Genomic DNA, 17,203 nt, shown 5'->3' with positions numbered 1-17,203 from the left:
TTTACCATGATTGTTTTTAACTTCCGGAAGCAATGGAATTTCAACAAAATAAGGAAATTTGTCAATTAAATAATTCCAATCATCATTACGCAAAACAAACATGCCTTATACTATCATTTCGATCGATCTTACCTGGAAGGTCGCTTTGTCTTTCTCGAACTCTTCCATCGAGTGCTTCTCGACCATCACTTGCCGCAGTGAATCATCTACTTTGTCCATCCAGGCATTCATCTCGGCGAACTTCGCATGGTAAGCCTCCCACTGGGCCGGAATTTTATGCAACACGTTGCGCACGCTTTCAATCCGTTTACAAATTGCGACCCAAGCATCGTTGGCCCGCTGGTACAACGGTGCCAGCGACTGATCGTTAGCAGATTTGTCCAGATAGATATAGCTTATCTTCTCCATATTGCCCAGAACCTGCTCGACCCGTTGCAGGTCCGTTTTCTTGAAGTACTCCAAATTGCGTTGAAGAATTGCTTCAAAGTTTTCGTTACAATTGAAAGCTTGTTCTTGCGTGTTGAGCTCCTTCTCGATGTCGTTCACGCATCCGTTGAACGTTAGCTCGTTCAAGCGGAACTCAACCTTTAGCAGGTGCAGTGGGATTTGCTGGATCACGTCGCTCCACTGCCGCTGAATGGCTTCCACTTTGGCGATGAGGACTTGTTGCTCTCCTGGTGGTAGATATTTCAGCAGATCCTCGGTGTGCCGCTCGAGCTTGTTAATGCTGGACTGATCGGCCGAGTTGAAGAATTCGAGCTGCGCTTCAGCATCTGCCTCTTTGTCGACCGGTATGGCCGATTTCTGGAAAGCTTCCGCTTGGCGCAAGAATGTTTCCACTGTTTGCTTGCTCTCGCTGAAATTATCCCAAACGCGCAGATTCTCCTGCAGCTTATACTCCCAATCGTTTGCGTTGTTGATCACGTATTGGAAGCGATCGTTCAGCTGCTTCATCTTTCCACTCGCCTCGCTCATGTCGATACTCTTGTCCGTATCGGTAAGCTTCAGCAGGTTCTGAAAAACGTTATTCTTGCTCTCCAACATCGACTTGTAGTAGAGTGTGCGATTAAAGAACGTTTTGTGCTTAGCCAGATTATTTCTAGTCTGCTGTGGATCGTTACTGAACGAATACGAAATCAGCAAATTCTCGGCATCGTCGAGCCACTGAGAAATTTCCCGCTGCCCACTCTCCAGCGCCTCCTGCTGGGTCAGCAGCTGATGGAACAGATGCAACTTGACCGGTATCTGTGCCCGCACACGCACCAGGGCCTCCTTCTGTTTCTTCATCATCCCCATCATGCGATCCACTTCCTCACGCGAGTATTCCTTGATCAGGGCCTGGAAGCTGCGACTGACGGACTTGAACAACTCCTCCATGTTTTCGATTTCACACGCAATCTGCTTGATTTCAGTCTCGCAGCGACGAATTTCGCCCGAGTCGCGAAGATTATTGCGACCCAGTGCAACTTCCGCCACCCTAATCCACTCGTTCAGCTGTGCCGCATCGGCCTTAAACTTCTGCCGATGCTGCAAAATATCGCCCACATGCAGATACTGTTTGGTGTGCTGGAACACCTGCTCCCAGTGTGAGGCTAGCTGACTGTACTTCCTTTCCAGCGCAAAGCACGTCTCCTGATCGCAGGTCGACTTAAGGATGTTGTATGTATCCGTCAGTGCATCAAACTTCTCTTTGTACACGTTAATGTTCTGGAAAAATTCGATACGCTCATCTTCGGTACCCTGCAGGGCATCATGTGCCTGCACTAGCCACGCCTCGATCTCGCACACCAACGTACGCCAGCGCTGCCAATGGGAAAGGACGTCCTCAAGCATCGTTTCGGTACAGATCAACCGGGAGGACACATTTTTCCAGCGATCTTCAATCTCTTGCAAAAACGCATCGATGTTGTACATTTCCTTCTTCGTTATGTTGCCGTCAATCTTGTACTCTTCGATCACCTGGCGCATATCGATCAGCGCCTTCTCGAACTCTTGCATGATCTGATTGCGAGTAACAAAATTTTTCAAGTGGTCCAACGATTGTTTAACCGTTTCTTCATTGCTATACTTCACACCGTTGATCTTATTCTCGAGCAAGTTGAGGAACGCAATCAAACAGCACTTATGCTCCAGGAACTTGAGCTTAATACGACGTTGTCTCGCTCTCGGTTCAATATCTAGCAATCTTTTTTCCATGTTTTGCAACTGCCCCAAAGGAGCTTTCTTCATCAGCGGGCTATGCTTCAATCCGTTGAAGGTCTCCAACACCTCGTAGTACGTGGCAAAGAATTGCTTGTGCGCCTCCAGTTTTTTGCTGATTAACGATGCGGTCTCCTCGTTCATGCTGCTAGGAATATCGTCGTCGTTGAGCAGTTTCTCCCCGTTGGCCAGCCAGCGGCCAATAACGCCCAGCTGATCTGGGAGATTGCAATCCAGGTACCAAAGCCACTGCTGCATGTGACGATCGAGCTGGAGCCAAAGACTGTTGAGCTCTTGCACTTCCGGTGTCATTTTGGCGGCGTTGATGCTTTTCACCTTCTTGTACGTGTTCTGTTTTTCCAGCTTTTCCCCATTGACACTCTCGTACATTTCATAGTTGTTCGGATATTTTCCGTGCATTCCATCGTAGTAATTTATCGTTCGACGAAGCCATTCCAGCAACTCTAGCAGCTCACGCTCGCTATCGCTCTTGGAGTTTATGTTCTGCAATTAATAAAAGACAAACACAAAAATAATTTAAATATAGTTTAACGCAACACAGAACAATCATTCGCTCACCTTCACATCGGGGTATTTGTGTAGAAATTGTGCGACGTAAGTCATGATGCTCTTCTCGTCCGGGCTGCTGACGTCTACATCCTCCGCATCCAACAGCCGGGCGATACCAAGCTCCGATTCGGCCACATTGAACGCCGTGTCCAAGCGGTATCGATTGTTGTACTTCTTCATCTCCGCAATGTTGATCACGTTCGTTTTGATCGCATCAATGAGCGAAAGAAAAGCAATACCATCGCGCCAGCTAGCACCAAAGTCTCGCACTTCCAGGCCAGTGGATCTGTCATTGAAAAAATCATCAGTTTAATGCACCTTATGAAAAAACCCCAACACGTGGCAATACTCACTTTGGCAAGGCGCTGTTGACCCACGTAAGGAGCGTCTTTCGAGGTCCTTGTTTCAACATTTCTTTGCTGCTAGCTGTTACCGACGCCGTGGCACTATATGTGAGTGGTTTACTGCTACTCAGGCTCGGTATGTTGGATGCCGAGCTGCTGCTTCCAAGCGAACTCAGAGAGCCACTGATGTTTTCGTTCAGATAATGCAGAATGCGACTGTTCTCTTCGATTTGGAAGTAAAGGATTATGGTCCAGATTAAGCCGAGCACTACAGCCGGACGTCCGTCCACGATGTCCGAGGGGTTAATGTTGACTAGTTTGATACGCTTGCTCGTGAGAAACTGTAGCGCAGTGTTGATGTTACTTAGAAAGTGTGGACGGCGCAGAATTTTGCCCTTTTCCATCGGAAGCTTCTCACCGGAGAGCACTTCCAGCAAGGCCAACAGTTTAGTGCCATCTTTAAGGTCATGGATCAAATCCTCGACCTTGAGCGGCGGTATACGCTGGAGAAAGGCGAGAACGAAAATTGTGTCGTGAAAGAATTGTGTCAGTTATGAACTTTCAAAAACTTTGACAAGTTTGTCAATAATCATTGAATTTATAAAATCCATCGCAGCAACCAGTCCTTTTTCTTTCGATCATGTTAGTCCCGGTAGTGCTCCGAATTATTTGCAAATCTCAAAAACCTGGTAAGAATACCTCTGTTTGAAACTTAAGCCGTAATTCACACCATGCTTACGTTTTCAGTTACTGTACCGGAAATATGCCGTCAGATAAAGCACGGGTTCCGTGACATGATAGCTCCTGGAGTTTCTCTCAAAACAGCCGTCATCGAGTGTACCTCACTTTTATGTAGCTTTGGATTCATCATTTATGACCGTGAAAACTACACTTACAAACTTCTGGTAAACTGGCAAACGGTGGAAAATACTACATTTCAGAATCGGCTACGAAAAATTTTACACGATTGGCCAAAGCCGATAAAAAAGGAGCGGTACGTCCACCTTAAACTTATGAAACCTAAGTAAGGCAAGAAAAATAAATTTTCGTTTGTACGATGTGTGCTCGTATTACATTGTACATAATTGATCTTTTCAGCAATTTTGAGTCATGTTCATTAAAAAACATTAATCGTTGGTTAAAAAACATTAATCGTTGTATTACAAATCAATTGCTCCATTGGTTCAAAATTACAAGTTGCGTTATTCCTTTACGAAAAGAAAGGTTTCTTCTCTAAGATACATTTGCATGTAGGGAAAGCCAATGAACCCATTTTTTAACAGTTATCCTTCCTCCTACCCTTATAAACATTTGTATGGGGGAGGGCAATAAATAGTCACCGATAATCAACTCGCTTTCTACCGAGGGTGGCCTGCTCAGAAGCAGGAATGACCTAATTTATGCCCTACCGAATTCGTGTGTAGTTTTCGCAACGAATACTCCCCTCGAATAATCATATCGATACACACATTCCCGGGTGCCTAAGGCTACACAAACTGATTGTAACGAATCCTTTCGACACACCCATCACACTGAACAATAGAGGGTGAAAACTTGTGCTTGGTTACAAAAAAACGGGCGTTGTCATTTTCCTTCCCACATATAAAGGAGAATATGCTAATCTATTTGATTCTTTAGCGATTCGTTCGGCACTTTACCACCTCATTTTATGCTCACTTCTCGATCAATAACCGGTACTTACCTTGCTTAAAAACGAATTAATCCAATTAACGAAAGTTTTCTTCTGTACACGTTCTTGTTCATCTGCAAAGAGACAAAAAAGGACGAATTAATAAATGGTTCAAATCATGTTTCCTAGCACCTACAAGAAATATATATAAGATGCGTTGTTTGCATAAACACCTCCAATTAAAATCCACCGTACGCCAATAAATGCACTTACCAAAAGAAATTGAAGAACACTGTTCTTTAGTGATAATTTTCTCCAATAATCCAACGTGTATTACCCAAGAAGAACGACTCAAGTCAAAGGCTCACCACCAACTGGCCAAATCATTCTAAATCCTTCCACCAGCACTGGTACAAACGGAGGACGGTAAAACTTTTCAAAAAGTTCGTTACCATGGTAGGAAAAGTAAATAAAATGCTCTATAGACATTTCGTTCGAATTGATATGCATGTAAGCCGATTCCGATGAACTATCGTTATACTCCCTAGAAACGCAGTGGCCGGTCTTCAAAGGAATGTTGTTTGTTTTCCGAATTGTTGTGTTGCTCGACAACCGTAACGTTTTATGAAAAAATAAATTACAACATGTTCCTACTAGAGCTGCCGGGGAGCCAGGATGATACGTATGCTAATGGGTATTTATTTTTTCATTTTTCTAGTTGTACGATGGCTCTTCATTTGGTTTATAATTTGGATTGATGGCGTTAAATTTGGTTCTCATTTTCCTTCAGAGTACCGCTACCGCAAAATAGCATGCATTTTTTCATATCCTCACGCAAATATGGCGGCTTGCATGTTTGCCGAAAGTTGTCTCCAACTTTTCTGTTAATGATTGCGTAGCAAATCTGATGTTATTTATTGCTCTTAATCATCCAAAAACGGTGTTACATAAAATGAGACTAAATTGCTGACTTGCAGTTTAGTAAGGAGATAAATTCCTTTCGTGCCTTTGAAAAAAAGATTGATCAATTTTGTGCCCATTTGGTTTATGGTTATAAACCCTCATTGCTATTGTTTTCATCAAATCAGCTACTTCCAAATGGATGCAATGTATGGCGCCAGGCAGTTTCGTTACATAACTGACTAACAAGCCCACCTTCCGCGATCGCGTTCTCGTTCCCATAAGTCGTGTGGCTTGCAATGTTCCCAGCGAAGTAAAATACGCATTAGACAGCGAATGAGATCACCTTAGGAGAACCGGAATAATAAAACCCATCGGTGGAACAAGCTGTTAGCTAGAACCAATGGCGATCTCATCAAATTCTTCTTTTTACAGGAAACTTTGGTTTTGGTTTTGACATCGAGAAGATGAATTTCGTGATATTTTTTCCATCGCCATTGAATGCTTTTCGACAAAAAGGAACCGGTTTTCGGTTTGGTTGAGATTTTATTATCGAGCCTTTATATGAACCGATACAACGTAGCCTAGCCGACCGTTGTGAACACTATAGCTACCGCAGTAGCCCCCTATCGAAGGCACACCCAATACTCCAGCCAGTTTCTTACTCTGCCCGTTGAATTACAATCTTTTTGCGTGACTCCTATCCTTCTACTATCTCCATGGGGTCCCGTAAAGTACCACGCCTACACGCGCCTGCACTCCAAAAGACGCGATAAACTTTCACAGATTTATATGGCCACGCTTTATCGATCGCTGTATCGTCTGCGGCAAAGCCCAGACCCGGACCCGGCCCTTCGTTGTGCGATTTCAGAAAGGGCACCTCTAGGACACCCTTCACAGGTTTACGTAGTATCATTCCACTCGGAGATACCAACGCAAAAGTATGCTTTTCATTCACACTCCTTCCAACTCGTGCATTTATTTTGCAACACGTAATGCATATGCCGAACGCGACGTTGTAAACCAAATCGAGCCAAAAGCCGCAAACCGCATGCAGTTAAAACAATCTCGTTCGATGGGGAATGGTTTCGGAACCGGCTTTTTTAACCGCTCCGCATGGCGATGGTATCGCCAGTAAATACCGGTTCCGCAGTGTTACAATGATTCATCGCGCCCCGTCTAGGGGTAAACCATCGAAAATCGATCGAAGGGAAGAAGTAACCAGACAAGGCAAGGCAGCACAAACCACCGATTGTTGCAGACATTGCAGAGATTAAATGAAATCAAACGGTATTAGTATTGCAATAGATTCTGAATCTGTTAAACCCGACTTCGTGCGGTCGCTTGAGAAGTTGGATGACTTGACGCCGGTTTCCTGGAGATTCGGTCTTTCACATTTCCTTACCTTTCTTTTCCAGAATATGGATATCGTACTCGTTCAAGCTGCTGTTAAACTGGTGCTTCACATCAATCATACGATGAACCATCTGGCTACGGTAGGCACTATACCAAGCGGGACTGTTCGATTTGCCGGCCTCTGCCGGTGTACCGACCATTCTCAGCCCCGAGCCCTGGGCAATCGGAGTCGTTGGTGCCGTGGAGGACGACCCCGCAACACGGCGAGCCGGCGAAATCGGTACCCCGGCCGTCGCGGTAAGCGAGAGGATCTTCTCCTCCTGGTAATGGTGCAGACTGAATGCTGCATTGCTGTTCTCGTCATCGTCGGAGGAAGAACCGGTGCCTCCCGGGACACGACTTTGCGAAAGTTTTCGCCGCTTCGCTGGATCCGTCTCCTCTCCGACCCAACCGGTTCCGGAGCCGGAAGGAACGTTATGCCGTTGTCGATCCTCCATTGCCCATCGCGGGGTTGTGGCCGGGTCTCACTCCGTCACGTTCACCGGGTGTTAAAGTTAAAGTGCACTTTAGCAAGGGGTTATTTTTCACGGTTGCCCCCGTGTCATGCGTTCACGAGACAAAGCTTACATTTGAAGGCTGAACACAACGTAGATTAAAAACACGAACCACAGAGCCATGCGGCGCGGGGTTAGATAATCGAATTTATGTTAATTTCTCATGCAAATAAACACGGACACACTGTGGCGGAAAAAGGTCGCGTCAGGCCGATTTAGCTCGCTTCCAGTAAACTGATTGTTGCTTTCGCAACTTTATCCACAAACACGTATGCTTCCCTTTCTATGTAGCAATTTTAAACCACTTGCACTCCATCGCAAACACACTTGGGGACAGGAAAAGACTCTAGATAAAACCGCATGCAGCGCGAACCGAACACCGAGCCGAGCTTATCACTGTGAGTGTCTTTGGAACCTTTTCGTTGCCCTTTTTCGTGGGGTCTCCAAACAAACCAAAGAAACTCACACACAACGTAAAGTCAGCCCGCTTTCATTAATCGTTTTCCGCAAACAATGGCCACGTGGGAAGCTCAAGCGCCCGAATGTCCGGAACCGAAGGGACTTCGACAAGCCGCAACCGAAATGATCCGTCCTCGACGACGGTTGAATGAAACCTAAACTGACTCTCGTTTGCGCGAGTAGCATTCAAGTCGTAGATGATGTCGGGCTGTTCAGAGACTCGTCGAGTGGACCGAAAGCCGCAACGGACCGGGCCCCTCCACTTGGTTCGATCCACTCCGGTGGTTACCTAACCCCTGGCGCAGGTGTTAACGACGAAGGCCGCACTACTGGATGCCAACCGGAGGCTTTACTTCATGTGTGTGTGTGTGTCGCCGTTTGTGCTTTTTTAAGTCAGTAAGTTCAGCTCCACCGATGCACAAAAGGTCGCCATCTCGACTTCAGCGAGTTGCGAGCTCATGTTTAGCTTCCAAACCACGTTCATCCCAATTCGTTATGGCGCGCATCTACAAAACGAATGCGTATGGCTCCGTAACGACCGGTTTCCATCACAGCAATCTTAGCAAAACGTTGACCAGAGAAGCCTTTACCCAAAATGAATGCAAGTTTCTGATATTTTACAAAAAAAATCTTTGCAATCAAAAAGATAGATATGATTCCAATGGAACGGTTCAGAAATACAGAAGGTGATTAGTGGGAGTTTTACTATTCAGCATAATCAAACAAACTTCTCCATCCCCTTCTACGCCTACTGCGATCGATGCACTGTTTCCTGTTGGAATTAGCAACCCCCGTATATCAATATGTCGTGAATGTCGTTTACAAGAGATGACATCATCTGAGCACGTGCATCGATCGTATTTCCAGCGGGGTAACAGAATACAATTGGTCATTTACCATCTATACCACTGGCGACACACGGCAACTTTGAACCTCCTCTTCCCCTGCCTTGCCCTAAGTAACCCTACTATTTACTCACTACCAACTCCACACTTGCTGCATCATTGAAATTCAAGGTTAACGATTTGTACCATGTGAGAGCACTTGCGGTCGTTACGGAACATAGAAGCAACGAAAAGCGTCGGAATCGAGAATTCGGTAGATTTAGCACTAATTCCGTCGTAGTGGCTTAGAATGTTCCCTTCACAAATGGACACGATTACCCCACTTTTCCATTGCATCATTGTGCCACCGAAGGAACGCTACGAGAACGGTTCATAATCTCCCTCGCTGGTAAGAACCCTCGCTTTCAGATACGATTCCTACGAAGTTCCGGTTCACGCACTCTCTGCCTTTTTAGCTATCTTCTGGCCAGAAGCACTGCGTCGTAAAAGTTCCATTCATTAGCACAACCATGATTTTGGTGCTTCGCTACAACGAGCAAGAAACGTCGCACCACCGTCGTTTTCTCACCAGACATTCAGCTGCGCAAAACCGACCCTATGTATCACAAAAGAACGTCTCAAACCGGTCTCTGATCGAGAAATCGATATTCCGTATCCATCCAAAATCACCAATATATTTCTTATAAATATGTGCCAAGAATTCCTTTAAATTTACTGAACAGTCGTTGGCCAAGAGTATCGAGGTTATGTCAAACTATCACCGGTGCGGCGTTTCATTGAAAACTATTTGATGGAGTTACACTCGGGGGATTTTCACACAACGCTTAAACGTTCTTCACCTCATGTAACAAATATGGGGATCACCTCATTTTAGTGCGTTTAACTATAAATAACTACTTTCTACACAATATAACACCGAATGAAAAGTTATGCCTTCCCTAGAGAAGGGTAACTCTCTTACAGACGAGTGTTCTTGTCGAACTGAAAGCATGCACTGTAGAGGTCTTACAGTATACGTAGGATTGCTTGTTTACTTATTGTAAAACACGATGACCATTCGTGAAGTAAAACTAGTTATTTGAACTTTATTGATTGTTATATCCATCCACACAAAACACAAAACCTGTTCACACCAACCATTCTACGAAGTGCGATTATTTGTGGAGAGAAGCGCATGCGCTCCAAAAGAGAGTTCATGTCCGCGGCTGTCAAACTTCGGTTTGTTTACATCCCACTTCGTGTTACTTTGCTCCCCCGGTCTCTCATCGCTCTCTTATTTATTCTCTCTCTCTTTAGATGACGCAACGGGGCGCCACAACAAACCCGCCCTCCTTCCCACCCAAACCACCTCCTGCACAGACCACACGCGTGTTTTGTCTGCTTTCACTTTCGTTGCCAGAATACGCACATTCCTACAACCGCGTGGCGCGACGCCATCCCTTCGCATTTGATGTCGTCATCGACGTGGGGTGGGAAGGCGCGCATTTGTTTTCGTTCATGCCGTCTATTTTGTGTGACCTACTTTCAATTTACCTGCTATCTCTGTTCACCCATCCACCCTTTTTGTATTCACGCTCTCGCTCTCGCATACAAATTCGGTGCACGAAATTGTCCGCCCGTAAACGTTTACTACGACCTAACGGTGTCAGTTTTCATTGATGAAATAAACGTTATTGATACTTTGCTGTTTCACAGCGTTCGCCGGTTTTTGTTGCGGATTCTCCTCCTTAAACTCTTCAAACAGGTTAAGGATGAAAAACCTTTTTTCGGAACGTGTTCTATACGCTTGTAGATAGTGAAACATATTATGAATTAAATAACGTGTGCTCTTATTTTCACACGAATGATGTCATCCAGCTTCAAAATCAGTTAAAAAAAAAGAGTAAACCTTTACATGTGGTTCAGTGCTGATTTTTTAAATCCACATGTGCGCCTGAGGATTATAATGAAAAAATAAATTCACACACTTGGGTACTAAAGCACATTTTTTCTCTCGGATTTTCTACCATATATTCATGTTATATATATATAAAAAGTATCCGTCAACCAACATCCTAGGTTGTGCCAAATAATCAACCTAAACCAAATGGCTTTGAATTTCATCCCATCACCAGTCACATACAAGATTGGACATGGTGCTTGTGTGTAAGAAAAAAAACTCGAATAACATAATCTTCTGCCGCGAACAAACCCCAGAGGTGACGTCCTTCTTGAGCGACGTTAGCGATCATCATCTTGACCTGATGACAGCTGCGGCTGCTTGATGGACGACTGGTTGAAATTTGGTTCTCCATTTTTTCACGCAGTCACACTTAAGCCTGCTCTCAATTTTTATATTTTTCTCTGTGGCAATAAATCGCCTTTATGACGTCAAAGGCGATAGAATTTTCCCTACTTTTTAACGCAATTTCTCAACGGCGTCCTTCGCGGGATCGCATGTAAAAACGTGTGGCTATTTTCCGATCTAATTCCCTTCTGCTTCATCTTCTTTGCGGCATAAATCGATTCTTTTCTCACAAGTTTTAAAGATTGATAGATAGGTAAATGAATCAAACTAAGGTAAAACCTACCTTGCAGTAGCATAATGGTGGCCTGATATTCTGCAAGCTTCTCATCGACGTAGTCCTGCGACTGGGCCGCAATGATTTCCGCCGTCGATGGACCCACCGCGCCCCCGTAATCGTAGATAACGTATTGCGACTGCCCCCCCGGGCCAACTCCTCCTTGTCCTCCTGGAGGACCATAGTGGTAGGTCACTCCACCGTACACCGATCCGTGTGAAGATCCGGGACGCACCTGTTGCGATGGAGGGGGTGCGTAGTGGTAGGAGCCGTACTCGGCCGCCCCATACCCGCTGCCAACGCTGTGCGGGGTCATCGAACGGTGCATGGATGGAACCGGGGACATGGCGGACGAGAACTGCGGGTAGGGTTGCGGGGCCACGGCAGCCGGTGAAACCGGACGGTAGAGAGCCGCGGCCGGCGCAAACTGAGTCGGAGTCATGGCCGACGGGATGGGCCGCTGGAACTGGTACTCCTGCGTTCCCGGAGCACCTGGCCCACCCATCATCATCGTGTTCGTCGTCGTTGTCGTTGTCGATGTATGGCGGACGGAAGAGGAAGAAGACATCGCCGACGCATTCCCGTACTGGTACATCTGGGATTGCTGCTGACCAACGAACCCGCCACCGCCAGCGCCACCTCCAACCGAACCCCCCATCACCGAGCTCGGACGTTGGTAAACAAACTCGGTGGGAAGCGGGGCGGCCGAGGTGCCGACTGGTGGTTGGGCGGCCACCGAAGAGGCCGGACCGATTGGAGAGTTTTGTCTCGGTGGCGCCGATCCCGGTGGAACCCAGGGCGAAGGGGAACGGAAGTACGAGGCCGGAGGTGTTCGTATCCAACCTCGACCGGTCCCTGCCGATCCACTCCCCGCCCCACCACCCGATGGAGGCAGTTGATTGTTGTTGATGTTTGGCGGTCCGGACATTTCTTCACCTTCGCGCACTTATCTTCTTCTTTCCTATTCTTCACTCAAGGGTTGCTTAGAAGCGGATTCTTTACCGCTCGACACACACACACACGCAGAAACTAATACACGCACTTACACGAAACCGACCCCACGAAGTATATACATTCACCGCGTACTTGCTCACGAGGGTCACGATCACGCTTTATTCACTGACAAACACTTTACACTGCACGAGCGAAGCTAATCATTTCTATCTGGTCATGAGGCGTGTGGATTATTTTGTTTGTTCGAAAATCCCACAAAAATTTACAATAACAATTTAATAAAAAAACGGGAGTAGGAAGAAAAAAATCACAAGTAGAATTTGCAGGAATTTCTAACTCTCTCATTCATGAGATCTCAAGATTAATTGGTCTGTACAATCTTTGCCCTAAACCTCGTCCTCTCGAGCAAGAATGATCGTCAAAGTGAGAACAAAAACAGCCGACAAGCAGATGGCATCCTTGAAAAATCGCTTTAAATAAATTGTTAATCTCCGTCTTGAGTTTGTCCGACTTATCCCGCAAGTGACATCCTGTTCCCAAACGTCACTTTTGGTGGGAAAAAGCAACACAGTTTTTGTTTTTTGATCTTACGACATTGTTGTGAGAATATGCCACGTAGTTATTTCTCATCTAAATATGATTTTCAAGCTTCTGACAAACGAACAGTCTGAGCTCGAGTTCCAAATCTCCTCGTTCGTTCTGTTTGACCACAAAAATGTCGTAAAATTGATCGTGTGCCGTCGAGTACGTGACTAGAGCCGACTCACTAACTCAACCACAGTTCCGAAAGTGTTTGCATGCATGCGGTAAAAATTGTGCATGGCATCGCGCGAGGTACCGTGGACGTAAAATAAAACCTAATAAAATCTTGCCCATCCGGAACAATGAACAAGCAAAACGCTGATAAAGAAGACTGATGATCACATCTCGAAGCAAACGGAAAGACACGGAATTACTTCATCCCGCGTGTCTGCCAACGGTTCGCGTGGAATTATTATCATTTTCTGATGTGGCTTTGGGCAATGAAGTGACTCCGAGGCTCAGCTCGCCGATAAGCCCAACGAGTTATTGCTCACTGGCAGGTGATGGCTGTAGTTTGCACTCGTTCCTTTCCCAAAGCTGGGTTTTCTTGTCAAAAAAGTAATTCAAAGTGGCAGCGAATCGCGGTTTCGTGCTCGCCGTTTAAAGTTATGGAGACGTTTAAGACGTGATTATGTTGCTTTTTTGCTAGCGCGTACAAAATAAACAATTGCATCATCGTGTTGACTTAGTCGTAGTCAAAACAGAAACAAAAACCTTCTACACCAAATGCAGTCTGTCACAGAATGCAACAGATTACATATTGTAGCAAAGTTTATAAATTGTATGTCAAATCGGCGCTTCAATTCGGAGAAACATTTCGAAAAAGGGGGCAATTAAACCGAAGACATCAAATAAATCTTTCACCCTGTCCTTGGTGGCGCGGCTCTTGCCAGCCAAAACCCGGGATGATGAGAATGAAAATGAAGAACTTTTTCCTCGCTCTCGATGGCGAAGAGCGACGGGGTACTTCGGAGGTAATTTGGCGTTGCGGTATTCGTGAGTTATATGCATCGCGGCAAGAAAAACTCAACCAATTAATTCACGTCGCACCATCGGAAGGTTTTGCCGCCGGCCACAGTGCGACCCATTACGCACCTTCGAAGGACGAACGAAGGATATTGCCGAGGAAACAGGTGCGACGGATGGAGGCTATTGGTCGAAAACATTCGGTTCTTTTTACAGGCATGGCCCAGAACATGGTCGCGTTTTGGCACGGGGGCGCTCCCAAATCATCCCTCGGTTAACGTCATGTTTTTCACCCACGCCGCACAGTGCGACGATCGTGGCGGCGATCGGACAGAATCAATGTTCGGAAACGTTGTTTACGCCTTTCCATTAACGTTATGACACACGGCGCGCAACTGGGCCTGAGGTTTCGCTTAAAAGTTAATCCCAGCTGCCAGATGTGACCGGCTTTGCAGCACGGGGGAGCTCTATTTTCGTCACCGAAAATACTTTATTGATGATGGTTTTTTTATTTTTCCGCTCCAACTGGAACACGCAATTTGGCACGGATCGGTTGTAAAAAAAGGTTTCCTGGACGCAAAACCCGCCGCGAAGGAAATATATTTTCGAGCCGCCATGGACAGCTGGCAACAATGTGGTTGTAAACTTTACGGAGGTGATGCAATTATTTTGAACAGAACTAAGGATGTTTAATCTGCCAATGTCTTTAGCTGGAAACGAAAAAGAAAAGTCTTCTGCGCTCCGTTTTGCTCCCACGAAGTGCAGTATTCTCTTCGTCTATATTCATTTATCTTTGATCATGGATCACCGAAAACACGTGTCTGGCAAAGGGTCTGTGTTCAACGTTCATGGAGCATGCGGTATTTAAAAAAAAAAGTGTCTGATAGCACACCATGGCGCCTATAGACATTGAATGGCTGGTTTCTTAAAAAGAGGGGTCTTCCGACACATTTTAATCAATCCATTCCAAAGACCAGATACAGTTGGTTTTTCCAGAAATTCCTCTTTACTGTACTTAAGTGAAAGCTGTTTAAACCAAGTGCTTCAAAGTGATAGATATGAATGGTAGAATTGTTCAAATTTCACTCCTCTCAGAATGCACAACGCTTCAGGCTTCTTTCAGTTTTCTTCACCGACCGAAAACCTCGAAATGTCCGCTATATTAATGAATTGTTACTTCATTCAAGCGAACGTGCTGACTAACGGAGGTTATTAGACCTTTCATCCGAAAAATATATTTATATTTCTCCTCTTCTCGTAGTTTATTTTTGTTTTTCATCCCACGAATCGATCGTAAATTTTTGCTATTTTTGCCTCAACCTGACACGATGCCGTGTTGCAACGGAGTGCACTGGATTAACACTAGCTTTTCTACCTCATCTTTCCACTGCACAGCCAGAAGTCGGACAGTGCAGCCAACATGTGCATGGAACAGCTGAACGGTGACCTGAATGCTTGTTTGTCTTCCCAGTCCGATTTTGCTCGGCGAACGATCACCGAACTCGGTTGGATCTGCTAAAAACCCAACTCCACTACCACTACCACGGTTCATGCACCATTGACTGACATTCTATTTTAATTTTATTTTTCATCTTTCACCACAAAAGGGTGCCCAGCATACAGCGAAAAGCGATAGAGACCCCATCCATCACCAAATGCCACAGCCCTGACCAAGTTTGTGGCGCTACGTCGCTCTTTTCTCTTCCATACGTTTTACGTCAGTTGTCCTCATCCCTCGATTACGTATCCAATACCCGGTAACACGAGTGATTGAATTCCATGATCAATGATAAAATGTCAAGTTAGCATCATTCCTACGGTTCACCGTGATCGAATGGGGTTACTGAACACTTTTAACAACCTGTAAAACTTGCGAAGCACGTTGCAGCCCGTCAAAAATGACAAACATTGACTCGTCAAAGTAACTTTTCTATCAAACCGAAAACATTGTGATTCGAAGGGGGCTCGCGAACGGTAAATATGACCGTCGTGAACGGGTATTATTTTTGATCATCAAAAAGCCGGAGCATCACCCGAGATGTGAATAACACTGGCAGTAACATTAAACAGTTAGTTACATCATACTCTATCGCCAATTTCGAGCCAAAATGCACTGATATGCCTGTAAATTTGTCACCCCTAACGGTTAGCAGCAGAAAAGCTGCAACTCATTTGACTAACTTTACGATGTGCACCGATTTAATGGGTCGTAAATTTGCCGAGGAGAGGTTGGTAAAAACCGAACCATGCACGTTCGACAGTAAAGGCTGGCGCTACTGTGGCAATGGGTAGTCGATTTGTATCTGCTTTTCATTCCTGTTAACACCTGACGTTTAGTGTAGCGCCCTTCGACCGTATCAATTGTGTCCGTTAATGAGCTCATTAATTCGACCTCTAATGGTCTATTTTCGTAACGAACGCGTCAGTCGGAACGCGATCTTCGCTAACGGTGTGTCCGCTGTGAGATATAAAGTATCAGATCTTCAACGGGACACCCAGAGCGGAAAAAGACCGCCCCAAGACCGATGACCAGACCTCGAGACTCCTCGCACGGTCGAGTGATGCGCGTAGGCGGTCGATTGCGGTCGCAAAAGGGCAAGGGGACCATTTATTTTTAGTGCCTCCCAAGGGGGAGTAATCCGGGAAATTTGTGAAGTTTATGAAATTCAATTTTCAACCTTCAACCCCCCTTTCCCCAGCGCTAAGATGCGAAGGAGATTTTACGAGTGGAGAAATTATGGCTTGAGAAACAGATCGATGAGTTAATTATGCCCAGTTATTGATAGAGCATTTTTACGGAAAATAAAAGTTTACAGTATTCATGGAAAATGGTAATATAACTGTTTTGGTAACCTCGAACGGCATATTGCGGTTTATACTATTACAATGTTTCACCGAGTCACGTACTCCCCGAAGCTTCCTAACGCAGGAAGCAGACATACGGCGTTATAAATACCCTGCCCATCATGCAGCTGACGTCTGTTGACTCTAAAAATACGCGCTCGTTTATTGTTCCGTGCCAAATCTGCCTGATGCACAACAGCATTGCTGTTCCGCCTGTATACATTATGCTTGCCACATCCGGCTGCCCACATCCTTCAAGTCGTGGCATGCGAAAAGCCAAAAACAATCCTAGCTTATGGCCAACGCACCGCTAGTGCTCCTACCCGTGTGGTCAACGTTTTGACAACGCACAAAATGGCAATAGGAAGAAAGGAAAGAAAACCGATCACGCACCGTAACGAAACGATACATGCGTTCGCATTTGCTCCGCTCGAACGGC

At 45.6% G+C, this 17,203-nt stretch overlaps 1 protein-coding gene across 1 annotated transcript in view; it reads right to left on the bottom strand.

The window, feature by feature from the left end:
* Positions 1-12,346, bottom strand: part of LOC131267355 (muscle-specific protein 300 kDa-like) — a 72,413-nt gene extending 60,067 nt beyond the window's left edge. Inside the window, exons 1-6 of the mRNA XM_058270214.1 lie at positions 11,428-12,346; positions 4,816-4,877; positions 3,123-3,616; positions 2,779-3,055; positions 133-2,703; positions 6-20 (exon numbers count right to left, since the gene is read on the bottom strand). Coding sequence (XP_058126197.1) covers positions 6-20; positions 133-2,703; positions 2,779-3,055; positions 3,123-3,616; positions 4,816-4,877; positions 11,428-12,346 — 4,338 coding nt within the window. The remainder of the gene's footprint in view (positions 1-5; positions 21-132; positions 2,704-2,778; positions 3,056-3,122; positions 3,617-4,815; positions 4,878-11,427) is intronic.
* Positions 12,347-17,203: the final 4,857 nt, after the last annotated feature.

Source organism: Anopheles coustani, chromosome 2, assembly GCF_943734705.1.
Source record: "Anopheles coustani chromosome 2, idAnoCousDA_361_x.2, whole genome shotgun sequence".
Lineage (NCBI taxonomy): Eukaryota > Metazoa > Arthropoda > Insecta > Diptera > Culicidae > Anopheles > Anopheles coustani.
This window is presented reverse-complemented; position numbering and strand designations above follow the sequence as displayed.